At 61.5% G+C, this 15873-nt stretch overlaps 7 protein-coding genes across 7 annotated transcripts; 4 read left to right on the top strand and 3 right to left on the bottom strand.

Moving 5' to 3' along the window:
- Position 1: 1 nt before the first annotated feature.
- COLE_03144 (uncharacterized protein) lies at positions 2 to 1274 on the bottom strand (the record flags this gene model as incomplete). Its single annotated transcript, XM_018426549.2, has 2 exons — positions 2 to 1149; positions 1181 to 1274. 2 exons carry the CDS (start codon positions 1272 to 1274, stop codon positions 2 to 4), a joined length of 1242 nt encoding a protein of 413 aa, XP_018280089.1.
- Positions 1275 to 2473: 1199 nt separating this feature from the next.
- Positions 2474 to 3553, top strand: COLE_03143 (uncharacterized protein; the record flags this gene model as incomplete). Its single annotated transcript, XM_018425281.1, has 1 exon — positions 2474 to 3553. One exon carries the CDS (start codon positions 2474 to 2476, stop codon positions 3551 to 3553), a length of 1080 nt encoding a protein of 359 aa, XP_018280090.1.
- Positions 3554 to 3758: 205 nt separating this feature from the next.
- COLE_03142 (uncharacterized protein) lies at positions 3759 to 5373 on the bottom strand (the record flags this gene model as incomplete). The annotated part of the gene is made up of 6 exons (XM_018426550.2): positions 3759 to 3890; positions 3932 to 4709; positions 4839 to 5049; positions 5141 to 5162; positions 5194 to 5248; positions 5279 to 5373. 6 exons carry the CDS (start codon positions 5371 to 5373, stop codon positions 3759 to 3761), a joined length of 1293 nt encoding a protein of 430 aa, XP_018280091.1.
- A 1247-nt stretch (positions 5374 to 6620) lies between these two features.
- On the top strand, positions 6621 to 7172 carry COLE_03141 (uncharacterized protein; the record flags this gene model as incomplete). The annotated part of the gene is made up of 1 exon (XM_018427184.2): positions 6621 to 7172. The coding sequence occupies one exon, from the start codon at positions 6621 to 6623 to the stop codon at positions 7170 to 7172; it is 552 nt and encodes a 183-aa protein (XP_018280092.1).
- Positions 7173 to 7577: 405 nt separating this feature from the next.
- COLE_03140 (uncharacterized protein) lies at positions 7578 to 9861 on the bottom strand (the record flags this gene model as incomplete). The annotated part of the gene is made up of 3 exons (XM_018422695.2): positions 7578 to 8914; positions 9482 to 9582; positions 9782 to 9861. 3 exons carry the CDS (start codon positions 9859 to 9861, stop codon positions 7578 to 7580), a joined length of 1518 nt encoding a protein of 505 aa, XP_018280093.1.
- Positions 9862 to 12742: 2881 nt separating this feature from the next.
- On the top strand, positions 12743 to 13066 carry COLE_03139 (uncharacterized protein; the record flags this gene model as incomplete). The annotated part of the gene is made up of 1 exon (XM_018422696.2): positions 12743 to 13066. One exon carries the CDS (start codon positions 12743 to 12745, stop codon positions 13064 to 13066), a length of 324 nt encoding a protein of 107 aa, XP_018280094.1.
- Positions 13067 to 13613: 547 nt separating this feature from the next.
- On the top strand, positions 13614 to 15427 carry COLE_03138 (uncharacterized protein; the record flags this gene model as incomplete). The annotated part of the gene is made up of 7 exons (XM_018420767.2): positions 13614 to 13826; positions 13966 to 14161; positions 14202 to 14415; positions 14446 to 14941; positions 14973 to 15036; positions 15071 to 15135; positions 15179 to 15427. 7 exons carry the CDS (start codon positions 13614 to 13616, stop codon positions 15425 to 15427), a joined length of 1497 nt encoding a protein of 498 aa, XP_018280095.1.
- Positions 15428 to 15873: the final 446 nt, after the last annotated feature.

Here is a 15873-nt window from a genome sequence, read left to right as displayed (position 1 = left end):
CTTACTCCACCTTGGGCACCTCGGCCCGCACCTCGTCCACGACAGTCGCCTTTGCGGCCTTGGCCTCGGCGTACTCGCGCGCGTGGCCGAGCGCGATAAACTCAGCATATGCCCACATGGCCATGATGCTGGCGCCGGGGCCGACGACAGCCGCCGACGCGAGCAAGATGAGCGCATACACGGTCTTGCCGCCGGCTCCGGCGCGCGTGCGCCGCGCGAGCGCGAGCAGCACCTTGCTGCCGGCCGCGAGGGTGATGAGGACGAAGTCGGTGACGAGGACTCTGTGGGCCGCCCACGAGAGGTTGTCGATGCGGTCGAGCGTGAAGATGTCCTTGAGGCTGTCCTTGTTGGAGCGGAGGTAGGTGACGAGGCCCCACTGGGCACGGAGGGAGGCAGCGATGCCGAGCGTGGCGATGAGTACTATGCCGACCTTGGGCGTGACGCCCGAGAAGCCGCGGCGGAGGAGCGGTGGGAGGATGATGTTGATGGCGAGCATGTACAGCGGGAAAATCTGCCACGCGCTCTGCGCGTCGTACTTGTGCTCGAGCGGGGCGAGCTTCATAACGGCGCTAGGGATGACGAAGCCAACGAGCGTCGACACGAGCGTGGTGTACAAGTAGCTCGAGCGGGGCACATTGGCGTTGTACTGGACCGAGTGCTTGCCGCGCTTGCGGACGTGTGCGCGCGCCTCGTCCGAGAGGAAGAAGACCTCGTCCCCGAGATCCACTTTGTGGTGGTGCCGCCGCCAGTGCTTGGGCGTGCTCCAGCTCACGAGGGCGTAGTACGCGGGCAGAGCGATGCCGGCGGTAATCACTTGGCCGATGGCGAGGGCGATCGTGCTCATTTGCGCGATGCCGAGACGCATGCCGAAGCCTTCGGCGCTCCCCGGCCCCTCACGGCCGGCGGAGCGGCGCGACGAGGGCCGGAAGCCCTCGTACACCGTGACGAGGACGGCGGAGAGGAAGACGCCGCCCATGTATTCGAGAAAGGCGGGGCCGCCGCGCGCGGCCCCGATCGACGCGAAGAACGTGTTCAGCGTGCACAGCAGGTTGTTGAGGGGGCGCGCGATGGGATAGTGCGACACCCACGGCTGCTCGAGACACGCGGGGGCGTCGAGCACACTCGGGCTGTACGCGAAGATGTCGCGGACTGCGTCAGCAGCATCAGAGGGAGGACGTACACGCTACGCCCATGGCGGCGACGCTCACGGCCGTGAGCGCCGTGAAGTACTTTGCGGAGCTGATGGGCGGTGAGGGCGGAGAGGGGGCGGACATGGTGTATGTGAGAGTGCAAGTGAGACGCGCACTCTGATGCGCTCATGCCATGCTCAAGAAGGCTTGTGGTGGTCGGTGGTCGGTCGACGCCAGCCGGCCCCCAGCATCTGACGTCAGCACGTGACTGCACCACATCCAATTGAAACCACCTTATCACGCAACTGACACACGGCGACACGTCGCACCATTCACTTTGTTCCTCGCCTTCGGTCAGCTGTTGTTCTCTTGGCCTCGCGTATACGCGGCACAAAAGGTACTCGCGAGCTCGTGGGGGCTGCAGGCGCTCTCTGCTTCGATTGGAGGAGCGATATTGACGTGTCGTGTGCAACGCATGTTGGCTGCGAGCCACTGGTTGTGGGCCAACGTCAACTTGGGGCCTACAGTATATGGTGTACCCGCAGAATAGACCGAGATCAAGATACACCCCGCGCAGGCGTAGGCGCACAGGTGCACAGAACACGAGCGGATTTGACAAGGTCCAACCGGCGCTATCTGCGACGAGCAATGCCTACGACACGACATCTACGTAGGAGCTGAGGAAATGGAGGCATCTCCACAGCCTTGCGGGCCCGACGTCGGGCTAACCTCACAGGAAGAGGTCGCTTCGGGTGTCTGAGGCAAACTCTGGCAGCTTGGCTAATAACATGTCTTGTGGCAGATTCTGCATCAAGGATCGCGGATTGCGGGGCCCGAGTGCACGTGCGGAATTGGTTGGAGATCATCCACACCAACTCCTCCTGATGCTAAACTCATGTCATCTCGATTCCTCTTCTGATCAGTGCTACGTGGCCCCTTACAATTGCGTCGCCTTTATACTGACCATGCTCTGCGTTTGTGCTTCCTGCTGACAACCGCACCACCCTCTTCCGCCACTTTGAACGAATACTCACCCAATCCCGTAAACTGAGCCTTCCCTCGCGGCCTGCCATATATACACCACTGCAAGATTGCTTCATCTTCACTTGTCTCTCTACTCATTCACTCTTCTTAGTCGTCTGTTCAGCTCAACATTCGGGCCCGTCCGACTTTCAATGCTTCCAGACGCCCCCGTTCCACTTCGTACCCCGCATCAAGCATTGAAGCAGAAGTCATTGAGAGTACGCCGATACGCCAACATAAAGCCCTCGCCCAACAATCAGAACAACGCTGCAACACCTGTGCTTCACACCCCCGATACCTTTTCCTTCAAAGACTTCCCCATGCTCACTTCCCCTCCTCCTCACCACTCCTCCCAGCACCCGCCGCCACCCGACAGCAATCAGCAGATCACTTCGACTTTAGCCAACGCCCAGTCGCCGCCCCCGCCCACCCCTGCATCTCGGCCGTCCCCAGAGCTCTCGGCGAAAAAGGCCAGCTCGTCTATTCCGCATATCGCCCCAGCTCCAACTCAGCACACTGCCAACTCTTCGAGTCCCGCCTCAGCTTCTACCCTCAACATGACGCCCAATCGTCCAGCTGCAATCTCCCGTCCACAGGCCGCAGCTGTCCCCAGTCAGGCGGAAGACCTTCCTCGTACGATTCCCACCCCTGTCCACTATACCCAAATCGACAGCCGTCTTCAGCAGGTCGAGCAGGCCATTATCAACACTCTCGGCACGCGCCAGACCGCCACTCCTTTGCCCACCCCATCGACGACGGACCCCGAGGAAGCCGTCACGGACGACCCAAACTGGCGTGACGGCAACCTCATAGTTTTCGCTGGCGACACTCGCTTCCGCGTGCCCGACTTTCTGCTGTTCTGGTCCAGTCCGGAGATGGCGCGCATTTGGAAAGGCAAGAGCCTGATTCGACTGGATGTCGATGCACAAACGTTCCGTCTCCTGCTCACTCTTGCAGACACGCTGAACCTTGACACGACACCCCCGGTGGCCGTCCTCGCCTCGCTCTTCCGACTCCTTGACCGCTGGCAGTGTCTTGTTCTTCAACGCCGCGCGTACGAGTGCCTTCAAATCGCAATGCGAAATCTCGTCATGCACCCCCTCAAGATCCTGCATCTCGGCTTCGCAGTCGACAGCCGAATTATCCGCAGCTTTGCGCTTGGCTGTCTTGCCGCCGGCAACATTGGAGAGCAGCTGTACCAAGACTTCGATGGAGGAAATCCGTTCTCGCCTAGCAACTGGCGACTCTCGCTGTGGCGGACCTTCAGCGTCTTCCCTGATGGAGTATGGGCACTTCAATATGTCACGAACAGGGGTCTAGCACCCATCGACGCCTTCCCGCAGGCCTTCGAATTGGCTTACAGTACCGCGCGTGAACAACGTGATCCACTGCAGGATTAGATTGAGTCCTCGCCGCCTAGACTTGTGCTCTGTATAGTTGAGAGACGCCATATTTCCCCGTCGTAACCAGTCTGCAATAGTTCCACCACATGCATTTCGCACTTTCGCCCCTTCTGTCCTTCTGATCTTCCACATGCAAGCCCGCTGATTCTTTACCCTTGTCCATTTCTCCAGCGTGACAATCCTGGTCGCTCGCCTATCCGGCCTACCCAACCGCTCGGGAGCGGCGCTTACGTGTCACGGCCTCGCCGGCGTTCCGGATCGCCCACGTAAACTCGTATGTCTTGGCCGCGTCCTCGAATGTGGAAAGGATTTCGGGGTTAGGTCCTCCTTCAATCTTCCATTAGTCACGCTCCTTCTGCCGCCCCCTGAACCCACCGCATCGATAAAGTTGCTAATCTCAGTCGTGTAGGGGTCGTCGCCCGGCGTGGGGATGACCTCGGGGTTAGGCTGTCCCGGTGCGCGCACGCTGAGCGAGGGCACGCCGTACGGGTCCTGCAAGATGAGCTGGTACCCGTCCGCGTACACGGCGAGCTCGATAGCATAGTCGCCATCCTGCAACATCGTGCCGTGGAGGATGCTGCCCACCGCGCCGCTCTTGTACTTCCAATTCGTGCTGGTGACGCGCGGAATCTTGTCTTCGAGCGGGATGGCCGCGTCGTCAAAGTTGGTCTTGGACAGCTGGCCGGGCCGCTCGTCCGCCTCGACATGATACGTGCTGAGAGAAGCCAGGTCGACGTCGCCGCCAAAGTAGCGGCTGAGGTCGGCGATGTGCGTGCCGTTCTCGATGATCGGGCCCTGGCACCCCGAGTTGCGCCACCACTCCTGCTTGACCGCGAGCTCGTATGTCATGATGTACCGCCCCATCGTCGCCATGACGTGCAGCCCCTGCTCCGCGATCAGCTGCTTCATCTTCTGCACCGCGGTCAAGTAGCGCAGGCAGTAGCCGACGGAGACGACGCCGTGCGCCTTCGCGGACAGCACGCGGCCCACTTCCTTCGCGCCGTCGACGCTCGTCTGCCATGGAATGCCGGTGGCCACGGGCTTCTCGACGAAGAAGTTGGTGTCGGGGAAATACTTGTTGATCTCGAGCTCGAGGTCGTTGCTCTTCGCCACGCCGCCGCGGAACTGCGGCGGGCACGCTACGAAGATGGCCCTGACGTCAGCGATTCGCCATCGCCATAGGGCTCGCGCCATCCCGAGTCGGAGTGGAGGTGGAGTGAACCCAGGGGAAGAGCCGGATGGGATGGGGAGGAGGGCACGTGGACAGAGACGGTGTACGCACTTGGGAGACGGCGCCGTGCCCGCGCGCACCTTATCGGCGTACGCAGCGAGGGAGGGGAGAACGACGGTGCTCTCATACGTGCTGGCGGCGAAGGTGCTGCACTTCTCCGCGAGGGCCCGCTTGGCGCGCTCGGCGTCGGGGTCGATCACAGCGTGGACTTTGAGGCGCGGACCAAGCTTGAGTTCGGCGCGGCGCGACATGTTCCACGGACCTGGCGTCAGTTGTCCGCTCTTGTCCTCTCCCCCATCCCATCCCATCCCGCCCCGACCTCCCAGCACCATTCCCCTCCCTCAACGACCCACCCTCCGGACTGCCGAACATGGCCTGGGATAAGCACTGCCGTGGGGGGACTCACGAATCCCGCGCCGACGATGACGGCATCGAACGTCTCGCCGCGGTGGCTCGGCAACCTGGCGTCAGCGCGCCCAGTCCCGACATACTCGACGTAGCGGTCGTATCCAGGTGCGAGGAGGCTGCGAGCAAGGCGCGGGACAGAGGAGCGGGGAGCGGCGCGGACGCCGCGGAGAACAAGCATGATGGGTGCGGTGGTTGAGTAGGTGGTACCAAGGCGTTAAGGTGACGCAGTATCGGTATGTGGGCAGCCGGTTATGGATGCCGGTGGGACCCCGCCTCCGCTTTGGGGTCGGGCCGGCCGAGCGTCCTGCTCGTTGTCCGAGTCGGACGGCTACGCAGAGCAATGGACGTGCACAGAGGAGGACAGGTGCACAGTGCATGGTCTCGCATTGGCCGCAGCTGGCGAGATGGAGGACTCGAAGTCGGGTGGGTGGGAACCAAACAGGTTGCCGGACCTGGCTGTTGAGTGCATGCCCTGCGTTCCGCGTTCCGCGGCCCATGGCCCACCCCGCGAGGTCGATGCCCGCGCCGCCTTCAAGCAGCTGTTTCATGACACATGCATGTACGACTCAAGCCATCAAATTCACTGTTCAGCGCAAAGGCGCATGAATACACACCGAGCCAGGTAGCTTTCAGCTATCCTCGCTGGTGCAATGGTTAGCATATGCCTCTTTCATTGGGTGACCAATGTTCAGGCAAGACCAGGGTTCAATTCCCTGGCGGGGAACGTTTTGTTGGACAGGTCGTTTTGGTGACTTGACGACTTTTTGGCTGACGCGCACTCATCAAGCATGCGGGTGTCTATACGGGTGTTACATTATGCTGGGCTCGTCAGGGCGAGAGGCGGCACAACACAATCCGGAGGCACGACGCGAGAAGGACATGGCCAGTGTCCAAAAGCCAAAAGCGAACGATGACAGAGAGATTCGAACTCTCGAGCCCGAAGGCACGGCCTCAGTTGTGTAAACGATAGCAAGGCCGCGGAATAACCACTATCCGATGTCACCTGAAACGCTGGTGGGGAGGGGTGAGCGGGCGACAAGACCCGGTGTGCGCAGTCGATCTGCAATCTGGTCTCTGAGACGGTGCGGGCTCAAGCATGAGTCGGTGCGATGAAGAGCATGCAGGCATCGGTGCGACACAGAGCGGCGCGCATCGGCGCGAGAAACGCGTAGGCCCGTAGGCGACTATGGCACACCCTCGCGATTGCGCACGGCGTTCACTTGTCCCGCCGCCCATTCCTCCGACGAACGCCTTCGGCGGCACTTGGCTGGCATTGGGTGGGGTGGCTGGGCATGCATGGAAGCCTGTGCAGTACGTGCTCCAGCGGGCTGTCCCGTTTGTTAGAGATAGAGGATCATCGAAGACGGTACGATCAGCCGACGGTGCTGAGCACCATGCCCCCGCCCACATCGTTTGGAACTATGCATGCTTACAGAACCTGCATCAGCGCGGTCGCAGCGGCACGTACCTATCCTCTGGTATCCTTTGGTCCCACCTCCAGTCCAGAGGTCCCAACTCTCCGTCCCTCCGTCGTTGTCATCGCCTATCCCCATCCTCACCTCGGTGATCTCGATCTCCTCCAGAGTCTGGTTGTGTCACATCCGCGACTTGGCGACGGTGGCCGGACCCCGCCCCCACCCCTCCCACGCGGGCGAGACCTTGCTCGCGTCGCGCCACGGTGGCGAGGGCGAGGGGGCGGGGGCGGGGGCGGGTGCGGGTGACGGGTTGGGGGCGGCGGCGGAGACGTGTACGCGCACGGGAAGGAACGCGGGGTGTACGCACGCGTTTGCGAAGGGCCGGGGGGGCTGCGGGCGTTTGTCGCGCGATAGCATTGTGGTGAGAGAGATGGAGTGGAGATGGATGTGGAGGAGGGGGGGAGGGGTGGAGATGACGTCGGAGTTTAGCCTGTTCCGTCCGCTTATCTCCCGCTACGGCGAAGGCTCGCGGCGACGGGACGGGAGGTGCAGGCGCAGGTAAACGTGCATGCGCCTCATGCGCGCCGCAGCGCCGAACTCGTTGGCGGAGACGTCGGGAAGTCGGCGATCGTGGTGGGCAGAGCGGGAGCGTATCTCCCTCACACGAGCCAGTGTCGAGAAGGAATTCACGCAGCCTTCCATCTCCGAGGATTCAGCCTCCGATCACCAAGGTCAGTTTTGAGCGCCGAGGACGACGGACGCACCACACCCCCTATTGGACACATACACACATCCTCCGCTACCACGCCACCATCACCCACACATAATCACATAGTCTTAGCATCACGGAGGCGCCTGGCCTATAGCTATCTATGTGGCGCGCCGGGGCGGGCCAGCCACTAGCCGGCGCGCTCGTGTCTCCAGGACACGCGTGGCGTCACAGACGCGGGTGTACTCTGCCAGCAGATCACTCCTGAGATTTGAGGCGGCGGACGCGAACCTGGCGCGAGCGGCGGACGCGGGCTTCGCATGCGCTAGGCGCAGGCTCGGGCTCGGTCGCGTTCGCGGACGCGCTGGGCGAGACCGAGGCCGAGGGCGCCGTGGCGTTGCCCCCGTCCACGATCAGGTTGTTCCAGTCGGTAGGCGTCGGGACGGGGGTGTACGACGTGTACGACGGCTGGAACGTGGATGTGGACGAGCCGGTGGGAGCCTCGGCCCAGTCAGACGACGCGGTCGGCGAGGCCGCCCAGTCGTTCGAGGACGTCGACGACTCCTGCCAGTCGCGGGTACGGGTGCGGGTGCGAGTGCGGGTGCGCGAGCTCCAGTTGTCACCGCCCTGGTGGCCGTGGCCGCCGTTGCCGTGGTGGCCGGAGCCCCACCCGTTGTCGCCGTCGTTGTTGTTGTCGTTGTCGTCGTTGTCGTTCCACCACTCGCTGTCGTCGTTGTCATCGTCGTTGCCATTCCAGCCGCCGTTGTTGCCGCCGTTGTTGCCGCCGGTGTTGCCGGTGTTGCCGCCATTGTTGCCGCCATTGTTGCCGCCGTTGTTGCCACCGGTGTTGCCACCCGGGTTGCTACCGTTGTTGGTGCCGCCCGGGTTGCTGCCGTTGTTGCCAGTGTTGTTGCCAGGCGTACTGCCGTTGCCGTTGCCGCTGCCGCTGCCGCTGCCAGGGTTGGGGTTGGGGTTGGGGTTAGGAGCACCCGAGCCCTCGCCCCAAATGTCGTTCTGGGCACCGTTGGCATAACCGTACTCCTCGTTGTAGTAGGGCGGGTCCCAGGCCTCGTTGAAGATGTTGTTGCCCTCGTTCTGGATCCAGTAGATGGGCTGCTTGGCGCCGGTCTGGCATCCGCCGTTGGCGCACTTCTTGGGGGGCTGGGCACGGGGCATGGGGGGAGCGTTGGAGTTGGCGCCGCTGACCTGGCACTTGAAGCCGGTGAAGTAGATCTCCTCGCCTCCGCCCATGGGCGAGTGGACCCAGCCCCACATGCAGTGGCACCCGCCGGGGGGACACTCGCGGAGCTGGCCGGGGATCTCGAACGACACGTCACGGGTGTACGGGCACGAGCGGTTGGTGGAGATGACGGTGAAATCTTCAGGCTTGATGGCATGGACGTTGGACTCGTAGGCAATGGCAATGGCGCAGCCCTTGACGTCGTCGCGGTTGTTCTGCCACAGGTGGATCGGTCCCCACTCGTCGCAGGACAGGTCCTGGTTCTCGCGGCCGCCGTAGGTGGTCACGGCCTTCTGGCAGCCGACCTCCATGTGTGCGACACCGCCAGCGGGGAGGTCGAAGACCTGGCCATCGGCTGGATGTTAGCGGGGGTAAGGGGAGGAGCGGAGCCAGCGGAAAGCAAGAGGTCGAGAACAATGGCAGCGAGACTCAGCGAAACGCAGCAAGACACTGGTGCGGTGCGCAGTTGGTCAGGCCAATGCAAGCCAGACCAGGCCAGCCACTGAATTCGCCAAGACCTGCTGCCAGCCTGGGATCTGCTAGAGCCAGGGAGGATGATGCTTTCCGAGATGGCATGCAGATGGCGTTTGAGGCATTCAGGGTGGTGGCGCCCGACGCCGGCAAACAACATTGAGCGCGCTGCTCGGTACCTCCTCCGTCGGAGGGGGAGAGCTCGCCGAGAACGAATAAGCGGCGACGAGCGCCACCGGGTCATGTTCTCTGGGAGCAGGAACCCTGCCTACGCCATGTAGGACCGCGGGACGGCAGAGTGAATGCAATGTATCCACCGTGGGATGAGACAGAGCGGGAGGAGGGATGACGACTAGTTTGAGAGAGGAGAGAGAGGCGGGAGGGGAGAGGCAAGACGCGTTATGCTTCACAATTATGCCAGGCACAACTTGCACATACAGAAAACACTCACCAGGCGGCTTGTTAATGTCGCCGTGGAACCACCACTGGTCAAAGTTGAGACGGGCGAGCGGCTTGATGGCCTCCCATGCGTACGGGTTGTCGCCCTCAAAGCTGTAGGAGCGTGAGCATGCATGTCGGCGGGAGAGAGTGTGCAGAGGATGGCGAATGCACATTTGGGCGTGCGTGGGGGTTGCTGCCAAGGTTCCAGGGACGTGCGCTAGTAGGCTGGATAAGGGAATGCCTTTCCGCCCTGGCCTCCCACGACCTCACCCCGTCACATGCCAGACACAACCTCATTCTGTATACTCACCCGTACATCGAGGGGTGCCAGATCGAAAGGTGCGCCGCAACCGGTGCGGCGAGGAGGGGGAGGAGGGCGAGCTGGAACATGGTGGTTGAAGAGAAGTAAGAGTTGTCGAGGAGGAGTGAGCTTGGGTCGTATTAGAAGGAGTTGAGGCGCAGCCGTCAACTGGTGCTTGCAGAAAGAGGGAGGAGGAAAAAGTGGGGAGGGCAGAGAGTCGTCAAGACTTGTTCGTGAAGCGAAGGAGGTTTAAGAGGATGAAGAGGAGACGAGCGTCGGTGCCAGACCGGGTCGCTGCGGAGAAGAAGTGGGGGAGAGTGATGGGAGGAGAGGATGGGACGAGGACGAGGATGGAGATGAGGATGAAGAAAGAAACAAGATGCACTCGATCTTCGCGGTTTTAGTATCCGCTACAGTGACCTTTCAGGGTTGGACGGGGGTGATTTCAGGACACACCTGGAATTAGGTTTGTGTGTCTTGTCCCTGGCACAACAAGGTGCACGCTGCTTAAACCCCGCCCTCTCCATCGCGCTCCATCGTCCACACGATCACAACCACAGTTTTCATCATCAACTTTGCTTGCATCGCCCCCCCCCCCCCTCTAGCCCCATTGTACGCCGGCTCGGACAGAGTATCCCCTATCCCCGCCCAGCGCTCGCCCATCGGCGTATTCGTTCTTGGAGTGTGGAGTGTGGAGTGTGGAGTGTGGAGGGATGCATCCCACCGTTTCGCCGCCAAGCCTAAGCCTCAAGCCTCAACCCAGGGGATAGCGGGGTCCGCAATTCGCGGACATAGGCTGATTCGAGGGAAATATGCAGATATCCCAGATATCCCATGGTCTCGCTCTCCCCTCCTCGCCTCCTCCGTACAGTGCAGGGTTCACTGAGGAGCCGAGGAGCGCAAGCGTGGCGTTCACGGGTTTCCACCAACGTATCGACGCGTCTTATTCGCGCAATCCAAGCCTGGAACGCACAGTCGGTGGCGGAGTGGGGGAGCACGTAGAGGGCATGAGTAAGGGAGGTGGCGAGCACGCCCGCAGGCCCGCAGCTCGCCGACAGCCATCACCTTGGCATGTGAACGCCACTGAAGACGCTCGCTCGCACCTCCTCTATGCGCGGGGGAGGTGGTTCCGACTCCTACTGATGGCATGAGCGAGCACCCCAGATCATAGGCCTTGGTGACACGAGGATGAAACGCGGCTGTGGCCAAGGATCAAGCGAGGCGCTGAAAGTGGTGCAGAGAAATATTCGCCCGGACGGAATGTTCCATTTGAGGGTGGTGTGTGCATCGCGATGCGCGGCGGCCTGTGCGACGAGGGCGTAACAAGGGGACGAGGCAAGGTGTAAATTCGAAACAAGCATAGACCGCCGAGACGGAGGGGGGAGGAAAGGATGATCACACAAATCCACCAAGCACCCCATTGTGCCACGGATGGACCAAGCCCCCATGCCCCCGAGCACCCGAGTCGCCTCCACCTGAAAGCTTTCGATGCCCGAGAGTTGTGTGCGGGCCAGTGCGGGTGAGCAAAGTGTGCGCGCGCGTCGCGAGGATACTTGTGCCTGCCCGCCCACGAAGGAGGAGGAGGGGAAGTATGTCGGGCGAGGAAGCAAACCTTCATGCCTGCAACTTACATCACCTTGAGCCTATCCCGAATAGAGTGTGCACATGATTACGAGTGTGCGCCAATGGCGCCAATGCGGGCCTGGCAAGCAAGAAACGCCGATTCCTCCAATAACCACAAGATGAAGAACATCCAAGAGAGCAAGACCAAAAATATGACCTCTGGCGGGATCGAACCGCCGACCTCATGCGTAATCCGTTATCCGAAGATACACGTGTTAAGCATGCGCTCTAACCAGCTGAGCTAAGTGGCCTTGAGTTTCAGGCAAGCTTGGAGTCTTTTAGTCTAGCCTGGCAGGCACAGGACGGGCCCTGGGCACACACACAGGATTGATTCCTACAGATTTTGTGTCGGTGGAGCAGTGAAGATCGCCATCACCACGCCCCTTCGGTCCCTTCCTTTATCCTTCAACTCATCCGGAAACGTTCTCGCGCTGCGTTGAGATCGAATCTTCAATTCAGCCTCGACTAACTCCACTGAGCAGAGCGCCCCAGGGAGAGGCTTCGGGCGGGCATCGCTGACAGGCGCTTGGACTTTCACTGATCTCAGCGGTAGGACCTACTAGTTCCCGGTTCCTTGGTGCAGAGTTAACTTCAATCGTCTGCAGTCTAATCGGCACACGTGTCCAGCTCGCAGGCGATGTGGAATCGAGGTGGCTGAGTCTCATCAGTATCGCCGACTCAGCTCACGTCATCGATCTCTCTCCTCGTGGCAGAGCCACTGACCATTAGTGGTCGCCGACGGCCGTCTCCCGCCCTCCTCAGTAGCCACGCTCAGCTGAACTCGCCACTGATGAACTCAGCATGTCATCCTCCTAGTAAGCCCGTCGGAAAGGTATGGTGCCGGACTCCACCTAACCGGGCAACCGGACGCCAAGCAATGCTCAAGAAACGGAGACCCACGCACTCACATGGCAGATCAGACCGGAGCTCGTCCCCGCTCACCATTGCCGGTGCTTGTCGTACGGCTTCAACGGGATCTCCGTCGTTGTATTGCCCATGAAGAGGCGTCAACTGAGGGGCAACATCACCATCGTGAGATTGCCACTTCATGTAAGTCAGTGACTGCCGGGCGGACGGCGACGCCGCTGTTTGACGGCGATGTGTGCAGATGTGACGAGGGACGGGGCGCTGAGACGGGGCTGCCCGGCGGGGCCAAACCTCATCGCCACCGCCCAGGCTTCGCCGTCATTCCCGAAGCCGCTGGTCGGCTAAAGAATGCTCCGCCCGCTCGGGCGCAATGCCCCAGAATAACTGCTCGTCCGCACGCCCATGAGATGGTGACCTTGGTGCGCGATCGTGCGGAGTGTAACGTGCGGAGGAGTCACGTGCGGGGGCGTAGCGTCACAAATGTGGCGGATGGTGGCATTGACTCTTCATCTCAATCAACTGGGGAGTGGCGGCGCCTCGCCCAACACCTTCTTGCCTTCGTCGGGAGTTCTGTCCCATGCATACGCCCTAGACGGCATTGTTTACAGAATCCGCGATCTGACCCGAAGAGATGCTGCGCCAACACTTTGGATCCTCCTTGTTCTCGATGGCAGTCCGAGCGTGCTGCTCGAGGCTAGACAGGACGCGGCAGATAGCGACTGCCGCAGTGTGATCCCGCATCCACTTCCCCACGAGACGCTGTGGCAGCCCCAGCGCCAGTGGAAGCCACTGGCGCCTTCTTAAACGGTCAGTGTTTCTTTCGCACGATCACAATATCCGTTCACGTCCTCCGCTTTGGTCAGCTCTATGAACTCTGAAATCCAGATTCCCACATACCGCTGACGTCCTCCATATCGGTAACCGTGCCTCCCACAAGCACGTTTCCACCATCCAGGGCTGCCCAGAGCTCCCCACCATCCAATCACGCCGCACGCTACCTCGTCAGCCTCGCCGCATGCTCCGGTGCGGGCTCTCACTCCATTTTAAACTGCATTCTCAGTCTCTTCCTCAGGGCCTGGGCCTGGCACGTCGGCCCCGCACAACCCCGCGCGGACGCGCCCCCCGGCACCCCGGAGGTCCGTTCCCGCCATTCCGCCGTGGGCGCGGCTGCGTGGGGGCGCTTCTCCGAAAGCGGTCGGCTTGCGCTTGAGTGGGATCTGAGTCGAAGCTCGACGCTCGAGCTTGGGCCGCGAGATCTAGCTGCTCGTCTTCGTCCTCTTCATGTCGCATTGCAGAAAATCGCTATATAATAAGACGCAGCCGCGCCGGTAGTCACCCCACAAGCCACAACATGTCCATTCCAGACAGGGACAAGGTCGAGCCGCAGGACGTCGACGACCTCGAGCTCACGCTCTCGCGCGAGGAGCGCAAGAGAGCCGAGCGCCGCCTGATGCGCAAAGTCGACTTCATTATCACGCCCCTTCTCGGCGTCACTTTCGGTCTCCAGTACTATGACAAGGCGGCACTGGGAAGCGCCGCAGCCTTCGGGATTCTCCAGGACCTGGTGCGTGGATTGGTCGTGTGATAGTGTCGATGGGGATGCTGGTGGTGAGGCGAAGATCTCATACCCCGGCGCCTACCCAAACCTCCTCGGTGTCGGCTGCTCATGTCCCCGCCCCCGCCCACTCCGGCGCTGACATCAGGACCTCGCCGTCACGAGAAACGGCAAGACTAACACCACACGCTACGCCACGGCCGTCGCAGCCTTCTACTACGGCTACATCGCGGCCGTGCTTCCCATGGCGCTCGTGTTCGCACGCTTCAACCTCCGTTACACTGCTGCCATTGTCGTCGTGCTCTGGGGCGTTGTGGCCATGCTCACCGTCGTAGTGCGAGACTGTGCGTGTTGCGCTCCGTCGTGCGACAGCTAACGTGCCAGACGTAGGCCTCACCGTCCAGCGCGTCTTCCTCGGTCTTCTCGAGAGTGGTGTTTCGCCATGCTTCGTCGCCATCACCGCCCTGTGGTACAAGCCGCGCGAGCAGGCTGTGCGCATGGGCTATTGGTACTCTTTCTGTGGAATCTTTTCGATGTTTTCCGGCGCCATCAACTATGGCCTCGGCAGCGCTGGCGGACCCAGCGCATGGAAGAACATGTAAGCGTTCCGCCGGCTCCGCTCACCCAGCTACTACTTCTGCGGCGCCGTCACCATCTTCTGGGGTCTCGTGCTGGCCGTCTGCCTCCCCTCGTCCCCGCTCGAGCCCGGCCGCCTCTTCAAGGCCGAGGAGGCTGCGCTCCTCCGCCGCCGCTTCGAGGAGAACCCGTTCGCGCGCGACCGCCGCCCCTTCGTCGCCGCGCAGGCGAAGGAGGCCCTCCTCGACTACAAGACGTACATTTACGTCCTGATCGCCGCGCTTCTCTACCTGTGTAACGGCGCCGTCACAGGCTTCGGCGCCATCATCATCAAGTCGATGGGATACTCGGGCGTCAACAGTGTCGCCCTCACCATCCCAGGTGGCGCAGTTACCGCTGTGACGATTTGGCTTTTCTGCTGGCTCGCGGACAAGTACGGCAACCGCACACTGTGGTTCAGCGCCTCGTGTGTGCCCGTCATTGTGGGCGCAATCACGATTTGGGCCGCGCCTTGGCACCCCACTGCCGGCCCGCTTATCGGTTACTACGTGGGTGCGGATAAAACTCTGCTGACGCCAGCTTGTGGCGGCCTTCGGCGCGCCCTATGTCCTACTCTTGGCGCTTGCGAGTGCCAACACTGCCGGTTCGCTGAGATTTTGCGGCCTAGCTGACACCAGGCTCCACCAAGAAGGCCGTGACCAACGGCGCTATCTTTGTCGGCTACAACATCGGTAACATTGCAGTGAGTGGAGCCCAGCAGTCTTCACAGGCCCTGCTGACACCAGGCGGCGTACACTGTCCGCACGGAAGAGGCTGCGATCCGCTACCGCTCCACGTGGATCACCATCATTGCATCGCAGGTCGCGTCGTGCGCGCTCATGCTTCTCCTGCGCGTGGTCTGGCAGCGCGAGAACCATCGCCGCGCGGGCGCCATCACCCCGCCCTCGGACGACGAGGACAAGATCATCCAGCGCCTCGAGGAGTACGAGGACCTCACGGACCGCCAGATCCCGTCGTTCCGCTACACCTTGTAACCTGTGAAAACCAGTCGCATCATATAATTAGACATGGAATGCATCCTCTGCTCCACTTTGGGTCATGTGCTGGGTCGCGAGTTGAGAGGTTAAAAGAGAGATTGAGAGGAGATGATGTGAGTGGCGCAGGGCACCGGGGGCACGGGGCGTTGGGCCGCACAGCTGCGGACCGGCGTGAGCTCCGTCCGCCCTGCACGTGCTCGCTCTGATTCGTCTGCTCATGCGCGATATGTGTGCTGCACTCGTCACTGCACGATGCTGACGAGCGCTCATCGCCTTTCCACTGCATGCGACTGTCCCTGATGGACTGATCCAATCGTTCTGGCCAGACTGGGCGAGATCGACCGACGCCACCAAGCAGCGCCCTCTGTCAGATTCAAATGCCCGACGTTGACGACGCAGCCGACTGCCGACACCATCCTCAATTGCCACTCGGCGGTCCACCT

The sequence above is a fragment of the Cutaneotrichosporon oleaginosum genome, assembly GCF_008065305.1.
Source record: "Cutaneotrichosporon oleaginosum strain ATCC 20508 chromosome Unknown ATCC20508_contig02, whole genome shotgun sequence".
NCBI lineage: Eukaryota > Fungi > Basidiomycota > Tremellomycetes > Trichosporonales > Trichosporonaceae > Cutaneotrichosporon > Cutaneotrichosporon oleaginosum.
This window is presented reverse-complemented; position numbering and strand designations above follow the sequence as displayed.